The 15,886-nt window shown below is 42.9% G+C and overlaps 1 protein-coding gene across 1 annotated transcript; it reads left to right on the top strand.

Moving 5' to 3' along the window:
- Positions 1-1,478: 1,478 nt before the first annotated feature.
- LOC138970734 (zinc finger protein 431-like) lies at positions 1,479-15,399 on the top strand. The gene is made up of 3 exons (XM_070343234.1): positions 1,479-1,520; positions 9,773-9,876; positions 13,328-15,399. Exons 2-3 carry the CDS (start codon positions 9,774-9,776, stop codon positions 15,259-15,261), a joined length of 2,037 nt encoding a protein of 678 aa, XP_070199335.1. The 5' UTR covers positions 1,479-1,520; position 9,773; the 3' UTR covers positions 15,262-15,399.
- The last annotated feature ends 487 nt before the right edge of the window (positions 15,400-15,886 follow it).

Raw genomic sequence — 15,886 nt, 5'->3', positions numbered from 1 at the left:
GGTGGGGATATTTAAATAGGTCCCCCAATTTTTAGTATGTACCCCCCATACTTCAATTCCCCTTACTTATCTCTCTTTTCCCCCAAAAAGAACCATTTTGAGTGGAATGGTCTAGTTTGTCAGTCATATACACACACAAAATATAAACCGTCAGGTGGGGATATTTCAATAAGACAAAGACAGAGACAAACAGACAGAGAGACACTTTCACAGATGTAACACAGACAGGTGGGGATATTTAAATAGGTCCCCCAATTTTTAGTATGTACCCCCCATGTATCAACTCCCCTTACTTCTCTCTCCGTTTTCCCCCAAAAAGAACCCTTTTGAGTGGAATGGTAGTTTGTCAGTCATATACACACACAAAATATAAACCGGCAGGTGGGGATATTTTCAATAAGACAAAGACAGAGTCAAACAGACAGAGAGACACTTACACAGACACAGACAGGTGGTGATATTAAAATAGGTCCCCCAATTTTTAGTATGTACCCCCCCATACATCAACTCCCCTTACTTCTCTCTCTTTTCCCCCAAAAAGAACCCTTTTGAGTGGAAATGTAGTTTTTCAGTCATGCTGTTTGTATATTATATATTTATCCTACATACGTGAGAGAGACACCCGTGAGATAATCGTTCAAATCACACGTGTGTATATCATGTAAATGAGGTCATGTCAAGCAAGTCTGGCAGGGACCTGTTTTTCCACTGCTTATGGTGCCAAAGTCACCGAGACAAACGTCATTATAGAAACAAAATTTGCGCTCGCTAATTACCCTCCATGAATCTTTAGAACTAACACGTCACGCTATACTTTCTGAGGGACATCTCTTCGCTTTGACGTCAAAGATTGCACGAGGCTTTAGAAGATATTGAGGTTCCATAAGAAGCGTCTTCAATTTAGCTGCCTTGACTGCAAGACATTTTCAGTAAAATACACGTAAGTACAGTATGTAGGATAAACAGAATACTACATGGCTTGCTGTTTCGTACCAGATTTACACTCGTTGCTTTTTCAAATAGTGAACAGCTCGCTTTCGCTCGCAGTTCAATATTTAAAAAAACCAACTCGTGTAAATCTGGTACGACACAGCAAGCCATGTAGTATTCTCTATATATACTCCCGATATACCCCCAACTCCTTCTTTGCGCTTTGTACAGAAAGTACTGAGTTGGGGGTATATCGGGAGTATATATAGACAGTCCAGGGGAGAGTAGCACTGCATTCAAGTTCAGTCTACTTGAAGTGGTTCTCTCCCCGGAATAACAAACCAGAATCGGTTCCGTTCCGTTTGAGAATAATTTTTGGTGGGGGTATATCGGGCTATTGCCCACATAGTCACATAACTAAGCTCCTACGCTACATTAGTTCAGTTTTTCTAAGTAGTATTTTGCACTACATTAATTCAGTAGATCTAGTATGTGGCAAAGAGAGAGAACCCTAGCAAGGGGAATCACTCTGCAGAACTAGTGCCGATCGACGGAAGTTGCAGAAGAAGCGAACATTTTGCAGCGTTTCTGTGAGTCGCACTGTCTTTGGTGGTAAAACCCGCATTTTCTTTGTATTCTTTACTTTCACCAATTTGTATTTTTACTGCACATTCACCGCGTCACGTCTTCAGTAGGGCCAAAAGCAGGAAAAGCTTTCATTCGGGATCAAGATGCTCAGCAGACTACAGCTTCCCCCACTCCAGGAACGCCGGTAAACAAAAGAGACTCGCATTTCTGTTCAAAGTGGTCAGAGGGCTAGTCCCCGCAGTACCCCCTGAGAAATTCATCCAGCAACAAAAATCAAAAAGACAAGTGAAACAACGAGTGAACAAAGACTTTACATCATCAGTCACAGTCAGAAATATAACAAGAAACAACAGCCAGTGCTTTACTGTGGAGTGTACTAAAACACCAGTGTAAGTACTCTTTTTTCACAAGAACAGTTATTGACTGGAACAACCTTGACGACAACACGATCCAGTCGTCAACGGTCAACGAATTCAGAGGAAAACTGCAAACTGCGCTGACTAAAACACCAAGTGCTCTCCCCAAACTCCGCCAACGAATATTCCCAAGTTTGGGACCTGTTGGCGTAACATTTCAAGATCAAGATCAAGATCAAGAAGTTCTTGCAAGTGAAGCAGATTTGTGATGAAATTCGATAGATTTTACCCAACATTTGATTAATTAGAAATCGTGTTGCGACCCATCTCGTCATCGGCGCTTTTCCAGAAATGACCTGCGCTTTGTTGGAATTCCAACAATGGCCGCCATTGTAGGAATTCCAACTTTGCGCTACGCGATTCTAGAAATGTACCGCGCGCATAGTGAGAATTCTGCTCTAAAGTTCTTAGAATGCGATCGCCGATGTAAAATGATACAAGTCATGATGGCCTATGATGATCCTTGTGTTTTAAAGTGATCTTGAAAAAGCAGATGCATTGTATTATGCACCAAACCAACCGAATTACAAAAAGCAAAACCACTTTTGATAACTTCGGCAAGCTGTAACTGTAGTGTTTGAGAATCTGTTACCATCTAAGGGAAGCAACTGCTACAGATGTGTTAAGTAACTAACAGACCTGTTTACCAGTACGATTTGGGCGTATTTTGTACGCCAAAATATTATCGGTACGCAAATACGCGACACACGCACAAAATACGCATAAGAAAAAGTCTAGAAGACGTTTTCCGGTGTTGGTGTGCTGATTACGGGATGGTACAACTGATACCGGTTTCGGTCTAAGGGAGATAACCATGACAGCGAGTCTTCAGCTGTGGAAACCTTGTTCAGTTGTTGGCACGTGCGATCGTCTGGACAATCGTGGCAAAATGAAGCGGTAAAATGTGTCAGTTTCGGATGACTGTACCAAGTCTAAACAGCAGAAGCAGCAGATTTTCTTGGAGAAATATAGGAAAGAGCCAGGAATTGTGGAGTCGACTATGGGAAAAAGTCATGCACACTGCAAGTATTGTAAATCAGATTTCTCCGTTGTCCATGCTGGGAAATATGACATCGAACGACACTGCATTTCCAAAACTCACCTGGACAAGGTTGCTGCAAAGAAATCCGCTGAAAGCTGCCAAGGAATTATGAAGTTCATTCCCGCAAAGCAAATCCTGCCAGAAGAAAAGGCTGTAGTCCGTGCTGAAGCAATGTTTTCTGAGATGATTGTAAAAATGAACTTGCCACTGTCAACCGCAGATGTTATTTCACGAACTTCATCTTTTCATTATCAATCTGTTTGGAAAACACTGGTTATATATAATGCTATAAACTGACAGGTAAATTAAATTGTTTTATCCCTGTTGTATTGGAAGGAGTTACATTCTGAAGGTGTTCACAAGACATGCTATTCTTACACAAACACGTACATTTTCCCTAGCCCATATGGCTTTGCTTGCAAAGTACACCAACTTTTTGAAAAATACACTCAACTTTTTGGAAAAGTACTCTTGCCTCGGGTTTAGGGTAAACAGGTCTGAACTAACGAGTACACGGATCATCTTCATGGCTGACAATAAACACAGCTTTCCCCCTCGAACCATCGTTTGTCGGCTTTATCGTGTACATGCATGGTGAATGTGTATCCACCTTCATCACAGACATCATAGTAACAACACACTCTGTTCAACAACTCTTCCCACTCGACCAAAACGCACCAATTTTACGTAATTTTTAACGTTTCAGATCTTACATTTTACAACAACAAAAACACAACAAGAGTGTTCCGATATATATATAACTTTTCACTGGTAACTATCGATTGTAATAATTTTTTACTCAGCCTTAACTGGTTATATATTAAACTGACCGACACAGTTGGCCTAGTGGTAAGGCGTCCGCCCCGTGATCGGGAGGTCGTGGGTTCGAACCCCGGCCGGGTCATACCTAAGACTTTAAAATTGGCAATCTAGTGGCTGCTCCGCCTGGCGTCTGGCATTATGGGGTTAGTACTAGGACTGGTTGGTCCGGTGTCAGAATAATGTGACTGGGTGAGACATGAAGCCTGTGCTGCGACTTCTATCTTGTGTGTGGCGCACGTTATATGTCAAAGCAGCACCGCCCTGATATGGCCCTTCGTGGTCGGCTGGGCGTTAAGCAAACAAACAACCAAATATATTAAATTCACACAGTCTCTCTGGGCTGCAGAGACAGCATTACGTCCCTTTACTGAGTAGGCTCTTGGCACTGCATGGTAATCTAGGCTCTTGAAACGTAATGTGCAAGTCTGTGCGCTATATTGATGTGATTGATTGTTGCAAAATGTTGATTCAAATTAAAGATGATTTCAACCTGTTGTAACAAACTAACACTCTACTCTGAGAAAAAAACACATTGTGTTCAAAATAGATCGAGACAGCAGCAACTAGCTAGCTAGCTGCATGTGCTGAGTGTCACTGAGAGAATTGTTACACAGTGTACCCCCACACCCCCAATTCAAGACTTCCACTGTATAAGACCTTGCTTTTTTATATATATATATGTGACGGTGTTTGGTACCTCTCGGGTCGTGTCGGTTGAACTCGGTCGGTCATGTGATGGGGCGCGCATGTGCAACGGTGCTTTCCGCCCACAACTCGCTTCGCTCTCGGGCATGCACGCGGGACACTGATGAGGCATGGCTTACCGCATCGACCTTGTATTGTTGTCATCTGTAGCTTTGCTAGACAAGTAAACTAGATGAACATACCTGATGTGAGTGTTGTTTATGTACGGTCGGAACACGACAATATACCTTATTCATGACATGTGAAAAGGGTATACTTTTTTTGTGCCAGTCGAAGGGTTGCCATTTCTAGAACGAGGCAGCTCGTTTCCAGAAATGCGGCGCTTTGTTGGAAATCAAATGAGGTTTCGGGAAATGCCGATTATTCCAACTCTGCCCCGGATTCTTATTTTGCGCCCAACAATCGCACCGAGTGGTTACGGCTCTTGGCTCGAGTGAGAATAAAAGAGAACAAAAACCGTACCGGAGTGGCTCGGGAACCGGTGAGTCGGTTACGGTGTAGCGATGTGAGATTGGCGACTCTGTGTCACCTTTCTGACTGGATTATATTCATGTCACAGTGGAAATGAGAATCCAGTGAGATTCCGAATCGCACTAGTGGATATTGGAATTCCAGTTTGCACTAGGGCAAACCAGAGTTCTCATCTCCACTGGATTTGTTAGTGAAGATTGGAATTCCAGTTTGCCCTAGTACAAACGGGAATCCAGTTTCAGTGGAGATGGGAATTCAATTCCAGTTTTCACAAGGGGAAATATGAATTGGGGGAAATAATGTGTTGAGAGGTTTATAATTGTTGTTAAAACCATTTCATCTTGAGTCATTCATGACTTTAAGGCTTACTCATTGCAGGTACAGTAGAACCCCTCTCTAGCGACCTTGAAAATGTTGACAAAAATCGGTCCTTATGGAGGGGGGTCCTTACAGAGGGAGGGGGCGGGGCCACAAAGAAAGTCACCTCAGATTTTCTTAAAAAAAGAAAACAGAGAAGTTTGAGTTGCTGACGACCGTTTCCTCAAGCAAACTGCTTCGATTTCATGTTTGACATTGTCGATGGTGTCCACCAGTTCTGGTGCATGTTTCAATGCAAAAAGAGTTAGTTTCTGAGCAAGCATTTCTTTACAGCAGTCCCTGCAATGATGAAGGCCCTCCGAGAAAGAGAGTGAAAAATCGGCCACCGTTCTCAGCATCGCGTATCTGTGTGTAACCTCTTTCATTGAAAAGATACTCTTGTTTCCCTGCAGCCTTGACCAGTGAGTTGGTTACCTAATCTGTGAACCCTTCAGTTGTGTTGCTTTGTCAAAAGTTAGACACAGTCAACTAGTTTTGCTCTGAGTGAACAGTGCAGCTGGCCTCAATTAGCCGGTGACACCTCTCTGGCCACAGCACCAAACAGTACATGGCTGGGGGGAGAGAGAGAGAGAGGGGGGGGGGGGGGTAGCTGGCTAAACTCAGTGGGGTGTCCGGTGTCACTGAAGTCAGCAGGAAGAGCATTGGAGAGAAATAGAGAGGTGTACTCTTCCAAACATCAGTTGTCAGCGCTTTGGGTAGTCAGTGAGGGAGAGTGAGAGCGGTTTGTGTACAGTCCGACTGAAGAGTGAAAAGTCACTGCCACAAGATCGGCATGCAGTCAATAAAGCCAGACAAGAAGAATGATTTTGACATGCGGCTCTATCTGCTGGTTTTTTATTCAAACTGGTTTTCAACGCTTATTCTCACAAAGCATCTGCACACCTGCCTCTGCCTCTGTGCTGTGTTTGTGTGGCTGCTTTTGTATGATGTCAGTGCATGGTGAGTGCGTTCACTGCCTTGTCACCACTTCCCCACCTTTTTCAGAATGTTTTCTTGGAGTTGGATAATTCTTTGAATTTGCGATTTTCCAACATCAAGACTTTTTACAATCGCGATGGCAGTTTCTCCCTTTTTGTGTCTGTTCACAACATTCACTCGATTCTCGAGAGTTAAATATTTTCTTTTCTTTGTAGACGCCATGTCGATCTCCACTGCTCTTCTGTCCAAAGACTGTCTATTCTGACTGACGGTGTGTGTTGGTCACGTGAGTTTGTTTTCTCGATGATTGGTTTGTGATGTTTACTCAGCCCACCCAACCATCACACCTCTCAGCGGTTAATTAGTGCCTTTGCTTACGCAAGACGGTTATAACTGGTTATAACCGGTTTGTCAGTGATGCGTTACGCTGACTGAGTCTTGGCTTTGTCTGACAAAGTCGTTACACAAGCTGTTAGGTCGGTCCTTAGACGTTAGAGCGGGGTGGTCGCTACACTGGTGACAACTATATAAGGAAACACATCGGTTAAAAAAAAAAGGGTCGTTGTGGCGGGGTAGTCCTTAGAGAGGGGGGTCGTTGTGAGGGGTTCTACTGTATTGAAATGTAGAAATAAAAATAAATATTATTGAATTGATATAATCGAACAACACGGAGTAATTGCGCACAATACGGTTTTTTATCAATACCATTAAATCATATCACAAAGTTAAAAATTTATATAAGATGAAGCATGACCCCATGAATGTAACTTGTAAGGTACCCAAGATCGATCGTCAGTACTATGGAAGGGTGTTTTTACATTTAGTCAAGTTTTGACTAAATGTTTTAACGTAGAGGGGGGGAATCGAGACGAGGGTGGTGGTGTATGTGCGTGCGTGTGTGTGTGTGTGTGTGTGTGTAGAGCGATTCAGACTAAACTACTGGACCGATCTTTATGAAATTTGACACGAGAGTTCCTGGGTATGATATCCCTGAACGTTTTTTTCATTTTTTTGATAAATGTCTTTGATGACGTCATATCCGGCTTTTCGTGAAATTTGAGGCAGCACTGTCATGCCCTCATTTTTCAACCACATTGGTTGAAATTTTGTTCAAGTAATGTTCGACAAAGCCCGGACTTTGGTATTGCATTTCAGCTTGGTGGCTTAAAAATTAATTAATGCCTTTGGTCATTAAACATCTGAAAATTGTAAAAAAAATAAATAAAAAATTATAAAACGATCCAAATTTACGTTCATCTTATTCTCCATCATTTGCTGATTCCAAAAACATATAAATATGTTATATTTGGATTAAAAACAAGCTCTGAAAATTAAATATATAAAAATTATTATCAAAATTAAATTTTCGAAATCAATTTAAAAACACTTTCATCTTATTCCTTGTTGGTTCCTGATTCCAAAAACATATAGATATGATATGTTTGGATTAAAAACACGCTCAGAAAGTTAAAACGAAGAGAGGTACAGAAAAGCGTGCTATCCTTCTCAGCGCAACTACTACCCCGCTCTTCTTGTCAATTTCACTGCCTTTGCCGTGAGCGGTGGACTGACGATGCTACGAGTATACGGTCTTGCTGCGTTGCATTGCGTTCAGTTTCATTCTGTGAGTTCGACAGCTACTTGACTAAATGTTGTATTTTCGCCTTATGCGACTTGTTTTTTGTTCAGTCTGGAGTTTATAAAAGATCAATGAGGCCGAGTCGGAAAGGTGACAGTCATTAATCTCACATTGCTACACCGGAGCCCCCAGCCTTGGCAACTGGCAGTAACCGGTACCTCACAAATGACTATTTTAGATGTTCTTTAAGTTTTCCCTATCCTGGCAGATATTCATCTTATTCTTAGGTCAGTTGATCGCGATTTGTGCTCAGGTTTGTTAGCGATTTGCGCTAAGGGTACCTGAGGTCACTGGTTCAAATCCATGTGCAGCTCTTTTATAATCTTATTAACTTCTTTCTTTTTGTTCTTAACCTACCTTTCTTTTATTTGCTCAGTTCTACTTTACTCTAAAGCACTTTTGTGATCAAACTGAGATTGCAACAACAAGGCTAGTCATGCAGTCACGAGTCACTGCAGTTCGTCCGCGATTCAAGCAACGTGAAATATTGGTCCGGAGGAATATACACAAATGAACATGGAATCAAACAAATACAAACAAATGACAATACCTGCTATTCAGACTTGGTCGCGTGACAGAGGTTTTCTTCCACCCGAGATTACGTTGATTGTCTAACGAAGTCGTGAGGCTGAGTTAGACATCAGCTAATCGAGTGTGGAAGAAAACTCTGTCACACGACCAAGTCGGAATAGCATTTATGTCTCACAGCTTGAACTGAGGAGAGAACAAACACGTTTTGCGTACTCAAGCTTGAAACCTAAACACAGGAGCAGTCATTGTGGAGAGATCTACTTTTTGACAGAAGTGACCGAACAACTATGAATGACGTCTCAGTATATGTGAGACGTCACGGTCATTGTCACAGTCTGTATCCTTTGAAGCATCGCATTCTTCGTGACGTCTTTTTGTGTCTGCATCCGCGAAATGTTTGCTCTTTTCGGGATCTTTGTCATCTATGGTCAGAACTCTGTCCTTCTAGATTCAGACTAACAGGCCTCGTGAGCGAGCCACTTTCCAAGGGCAGCTAAATTCGCGTATGGAAACAGTACTGTCGTCTGGGATGCCGTTTTCAGTATTCTCAGCGTTGAAGAATTTGTAAAGAGAAGAAACGATAACAGCAGGATAAATAACAGTCGTGTGTGCATTTTGGGGCTTTTGGAGGGACGATTTCGAGTTTGAATCCGTTTTTGCCATGCTTAAAAGCATGTAACATACAATCTTGCACACATTTGCTTTAGTAGTGGCAAAGAAGGAAAGCGTGTGACGTCATCAAATCAAATTACCTGCTTTTGACAGAATCTCTGACACCTGCTAACCGCTACTCTCGCTTAGGTCAGTTGCTCATCAGTGATCGTGCTTCGCTTGACTTGTTTTATTTTTCAAAGAGCAGTGTTGCAATTTTAAATGAAGAAATTCATTAAGTTAGCGAACAGCATTTTCAATGTCACAAGGGATTGAGCAAGGTCGACATTGAGCATTGTCGACGTACTTCCCTGCAGGTAATGCACCCGGATGCACACCCTGCATACAAGAAAAAAACCTTTGTACAGGAAGTGCACCAACAGGGAATGCACCCTTTTGTTCCACGGGGTCAAATCACCCAGAAATCACATACAGTAGTTGTAAAGTCGAACCCCCCATATTACAAACCCCTCTCTTTTAAGGCCTTCTTTTCTCAGACTTTCTGTTTTTAGCCTTTGTGAATTTACCCCCATTTTAAGACTCCCTCCTTTTTAAGACCTAGCTGATTTTCTCAGATCTATGGAGGTCTTAAAAGGGGGGTTCCACTGTCCAAGGGTAGAAGATTTGATGCTCTTTGTGAGACATAACTTTCAACTCTGCATGATTGTCTCCTTGTCACAGGATGGAGAGAGAGGACCCGGCAGTGAAGACGGAGGTGAAGATTGAGATTGATGTCGCTGAAGAGCCACCACAGTCTTGGTTTATGACCCAGCAACACACACATGGTGAGTATCTGTACCCTGTGTTTTACAGCAAGCAAGGTTGTGTGTGTATGTGTCTTGGGTGTGTGTCTGTGGGCATGCGTGCACAGGCGAGCATGTGTTGTGTGATATCAGGCTAGTCTTTTTACATTTAGTTAAGTTTAGAGGGGGAATCGAGACGAGGGTCGTGGTGTATGTGTGTCTGTGTGTGTGTGTGTGTAGAGAGATTCAGAGTAAACTACTGGACCGATCTTTATGAAATTTTACATGAGAGTTCCTGGGCATGATATCCCCAGACGTTTTTTTCATTTTTTGGATAAATGTCTTTAATTATGTCATATCCGGCTTTTTGTAAAAGTTGAGGCAGCACTGTCACACCCTCATTTTTCAATAAAATTGATTGAAATTTTGGCCAAGCAATCTTTGACGAAGGCCGGACTTTGGTATCGCATGTCAGCTTGGAGGCTTAAATTAAAAATTAATTAATGACTTTGGTCATAAAAAATTAGAAAATTGTAATTAAAATCATTTTTTTATAAAACAATCCAAAATTACGTTCATTTTATTCTTCATCATTTTCTGATTCCAAAAACATATAAATATGTTATATTCAGATTAAAAACAAGCTCTGAAAATTAATAATATAAACATTATGATTAAAATTAAATTTCCGAAATTGATTTAAAAACAATTTCATCTTATTCCTTGTCGGTTCCTGATTCCAAAAACATATAGATATGATATGTTTGGATTAAAAACACGCTCAGAAAGTTAAAATGAAGAGAGGTACAGTAAACTGTGCTCTATATGCAGCACAGCGCAACGCGCTAAACAGGCTCGTCACTTTTACTGCCTTTTGCATGAGCTGCGGACTACGGTCATTGTAAATAAATGCAGTGCGTTCAGTTTCATTCTGTGAGTTCCACAGCTTGACTAAATGTAGTAATTTCGCCTTACGCGACTTGTTTAGTACTAGTAAGGAATGGGGCGTGTGTGCTGGACAATCTGTGTGTTTGCGGGCACAGGCGTGCATGTGATTGTGTGATATCAGGCCAGTAGGGACTTGGGGCATGTGTGATTGTGTGATATCAGGCCAGTAGGGACTTGGGGCATGTGTGATTGTGTGATATCAGGCCAGTAGGGACTTGGGGCATGTGTGATTGTGTGATATCAGGCCAGAAGGGACTTGGGGCATGTGTGATTGTGTGATATTAGGCCAGTAGGGACTTGGGGCATGTGTGATTGTGTGATATCAGGCCAGTTGGGACTTGGGGCATGTGTGATTGTGTGATATCAGGCCAGTATGGACTTGGGGCATGTGTGATTGTGTGATATCAGGCCAGAAGGGACTTGGGGCATGTGTGATTGTGTGATATCAGGCCAGTAGGGACTTGGGGCATGTGTGATTGTGTGATATCAGGCCAGTAGAGACTTGGGGCATGTGTGATTGTGTCCAGTAGGGACTTGGGGCATGTGTGATTGTGTGATATCAGGCCAGTAGGGACTTGGGCAGAAACACTCGGTCGGTAGCTGGTCTTGCGCGGAAACTGGTGATGTCTATTGTCATGGGTTTGAATCCGGGGTTTGCGAAGGGATTTATTACTTAAAGCCAGCTCTCTGAACTGTGAGTTACTCTTGGTGTCTGCATAACATGCTGTGTGTTTACGCATGACTTGTGCATAATAAAGATCTTGGGTTGACAGTGACAGTTTGAGGGCATTAACGCATTTGCGTTGTATCGGACTTCCTAATCCGACAGCTGTGCTTTGCGTTGCCGGCATCTCGGATGTTACGAACCGACGTATGTAACTAATTTTTTAACCGTGTGAATGGCCCCACTTACCAAGGGAAACAACCCCCACAGCAAACGTCTGCCTGTCTACAGTGGTACCATTCACTGTAAACAGTTCCTTCCCTTCAATTGTAGGGAATAATGTTTGATTTATTTTTCAGTGTGTGACCCACATGTTTTGACTTTTCCAAGATGGCAGATCGTAACTGCTACAAGACGTATTAACTTGAAAAGAGTGCTAGAACTTGTTATTCAGATCTTGATCTAAGTGATGATGATAGTGGAGATGATATTTTAGATTCTGGTGACGAGTTTGTGCCAATAGACGATGATTTGGGTGATGATTCGAACAATAAAAGTGTTGATCATGACATTGTGTATGATGAACCCATGACATAGAAATTGTTTTTGTTATTTTGCTTCAAAGAGGTGGTTTGACTGGATGTGAAGACGACAAAAGACAACATTCTTTCAAATATTTTCTGAAAGAGCAAGTTTCAAACTTTGCAAAAATGTAAGGTAGGTAAGGTTATCTTGTGTTGTGGATTTGTAATTTTTTTTAAATGGGTCAAAATGGTGTGCCGGGAGGGAACACGGGGGACAATTTAGATGCGCCCTGATTGAGTTAAAAACATGAATACAAGCATGCAAGTAATCTTCGACAAAGGCCGGACTTTGGTATTGCACTAAATTTCAGCTTGGAGGCTTAAAAATGAATTAATTAGTTCGCTCATTAGTTATCATGAAATACAAAAAGTGCAAACAAATTTGCAAACAAGTGCGATTCAAAATTGATTGCATCGTATTCTACATCACGTTCTGAATCTGAAAATATAATACATATGTTTACTCTAAAAATGTGATCACCATTAACGATCAAAAGTTAATTAGGTACATGTACTATGATTATCTTATGTGTGTGACGAATTTAGGTCTTTTATGGCAAAACCATAGACTTACTACATGCCAGTAAGAATAGCCAGGGCTAACAAAAACAAAAAGTGAAACACCTGAAAGACAAGGGTCCGCGGCAGCGCACCCCAGAAGCTAAGGCTTTTTTTATTATCTTGTAGGGACAAAGAACAAAGTTCTACTTTAAGAAACCGGATTTATACGTTTTCAAAAACCGTATTTCCAGCGAGAACTGGAAAGGTGTTAGCCCTGAATAGCTGAAAGAGATACTGCTCACTATATTGATCTGACTGTTTGGGGAGAGTTTTGGCCAATTTTGACGAATCTGGGGAATCCACTGTGCATGAACATCATCTACAGGCATGCGGCATGATTTGACCTTTAGCACCACAAGTATGGTAATCAATAAAATGAAAGTGAACAAAGGAGCTTCGGGGCACTACCTCTCTCAGATGTTGGCAACAAAGTACATGTAGTTGAGATGCGCTGCCCATGACGGGCTCCTAGCCATACAGTAATGTTCACCACATACACTAACAAGGCAAGTAACTCCTAACACAAACTGAGCTTCTGAAAAAGTGCTTTCTTTGCCTTATTTTTTTTATATTAATTAAGCTTTTATAACACTTTCTTTTAAAAAGTCAAGGCAGTCCTCCAACGTGGTAGCATTATTTGCAACACAGAATATCTTTTGGTACAATCTGAGGACCAGCTCTTTGCTTTGGTTATACTATTTGCTTTTAAAATGTGTCAGCAAATTGTCTGTTACAGGACAAGCTGCAGCCAATGTTGACAGTGATACCTGGCAGAAGGAAGAGGCAGGAGAAGGACAAGCTACAGCCACTGCTGACAGTGATACCTGGCTGAAGGAAGAGGCAGGGGAAGGACAAGCTACAGTCAGTGTTCAAAGTGATACCTGGCTGAAGAAAGAGGCAGGAGAAGGACAAGCTACAGTGAGTGCTGACAGTGATACCTGGCTGAAGAAAGAGGCAGGAGAAGGACAAGCTACAGTCAGTGTTCAAAGTGATACCTGGCTGAAGAAAGAGGCAGGAGAAGGACAAGCTACAGTCAGTGCTGACAGTGATACCTGGCTGAAGAAAGAGGCAGGAGAAGGACAAGCTACAGTCAGTGTTCAAAGTGATACCTGGCTGAAGAAAGAGGCAGGAGAAGGACAAGCTACAGTCAGTGCTGACAGTGATACCTGGCTGAAGAAAGAGGCAGGAGAAGGACAAGCTACAGTCAGTGTTCAAAGTGATACCTGGCTGAAGAAAGAGGCAGGAGAAGGACAAGCTACAGTCAGTGCTGACAGTGATACCTGGCTGAAGAAAGAGGCAGGAGAAGGACAAGCTACAGTCAGTGTTCAAAGTGATGATACCTGGCTGAAGAAAGAGGCAGGAGAAGGACAAGCTACAGCCAGTGCTGACAGTGATACCTGGCTGAATGAAGAGGCAGGAGAAGGACAAGCTACAGCCAGTGCTGAAAGTGATACCTGGCTGAAGAAAGACGCAGGAGAAGGACTATCCACAGGCGGTACTGACAGTGATACCTGGCTGAAGGAAGAGGCAGGAGAAGAGCTGTCTGGTACTGACAGTAACTTCAACACTGATTCACAGCTAAACACAAAGAGCACAGGAGCAACCTTGTCTGCTGGTAAAACTCGACCAAAGGAGCACACGTTTAAACGTCTACGTAAACAAGTGCATCGGTGCTCACATTGTAGTTCTGTCTTTGATTTTCCAAGCGGATTGAAGAGACATCTACTAAAGCATACAGGTGAACGACCACATAAGTGTGATCAATGCAGTGCTGCTTTTGCTCGATCTCGTTCCCTGAAGAAACACATGTTGACACACACAGGGGAACGACCACATAAGTGCGGTCAATGCAGTGCTGCTTTTGCTCATTCTAGTTACCTGAAGAAACACATGTTGACACACGCAGGTGAGCGACCACATAAGTGCGGTCAATGCAGTGCTGCTTTTGCTTATTCTGGTTCCCTGAAGAAACACATGTTGACACACACAGGTGAGCGACCACATAAGTGCGGTCAATGCAGTTCTGCGTTTGCCTTGTGGTATACCTTGAAGAACCACATGTTGACACACACAGGGGAACGACCACATAAGTGCGGTCAATGCAGTTCTGCTTTTGCCCGGTCTGGTTCCCTGAAGAACCACATGTTGACACACACAGGGGAACGACCACATAAGTGCGGTCAATGCAGTGCTGCTTTTGTCTTTTCTTGTTCCTTGAAGAACCACATGTTGACACACACAGGGGAACGACCTCATCAGTGTAGTCAGTGCAGTGCTGCTTTTGCCCGGATTGGTAACCTGAAGACACACATGTTGACACACACAGGGGAACGACCTCATAAATGCGATCAATGCAGTTCTGCTTTTTCTGAGTCAGGTGCCTTGAAGAAACATATGTTCACACACACAGGGGAACGACCTCATCAGTGTAGTCAGTGCAGTGCTGCTTTTGCCCTGATTGGTAACCTGAAGACACACATGTTGACACACACATGTGAGCGACCACATAAGTGTGGTCAATGCAGTTCTGCTTTTGCCGTGTCTTGTTCCTTGAAGAAACACATGTTGACACACACAGGGGAACGACCACATAAGTGCGGTCAATGCAATGCTGCTTTTGCTCATTCTGGTTCCCTGAAGAAGCACATGTTGACACACACAGGTGAGTGACCACATAAGTGCGGTCAATGCAGTGCTGCTTTTGCCTTTTCTTGTTCCTTGAAGAAACACATGTTGACACACACAGGGGAACGACCACATGAGTGCGGTCAATGCAGTGCTGCTTTTGCTCATTCTAGTTCCCTAAAGAAACACATGTTGACACACACAGGTGAACGACCACATAAGTGCGGTCAATGCAGTGCTGCTTTTGTCCGGTCTGGTTCCCTGAAGAAACACATGTTGATACACACGGGTGAGTGGCACAGTTGGCCTAGTGGTAAGGCGTACGCCCCGTGATCGGGAGGTCGTGGGTTCGAACCCCGGCTGGGTCATACCTAAGACTTTAAAATTGGCAATCTAGTGGCTGCTCCGCCTGGCGTCTGGCATTATGGGGTTAGTGCTAGGACTGGTTGGTCCGGTGTTAGAATAATGTGACTGGGTGAGACATGAAGCCTGTGCTGCGACTTCTGTCTTGTGTGTGGCGCACGTTATATGTCAAAGCAGCACCGCCCTGATATGGCCGTTTAAAAGTACTTTTCATGCTGGTTTTATAACAACAAACCGATTTCTAATGCGTGCATTTTCTGTAAAGTTGTCAGCTGTCAAAAGTTTCTAAACAAACACAGATCTGGCT

This window comes from Littorina saxatilis, linkage group LG7 (assembly GCF_037325665.1).
Source record: "Littorina saxatilis isolate snail1 linkage group LG7, US_GU_Lsax_2.0, whole genome shotgun sequence".
NCBI lineage: Eukaryota > Metazoa > Mollusca > Gastropoda > Littorinimorpha > Littorinidae > Littorina > Littorina saxatilis.
This window is presented reverse-complemented; position numbering and strand designations above follow the sequence as displayed.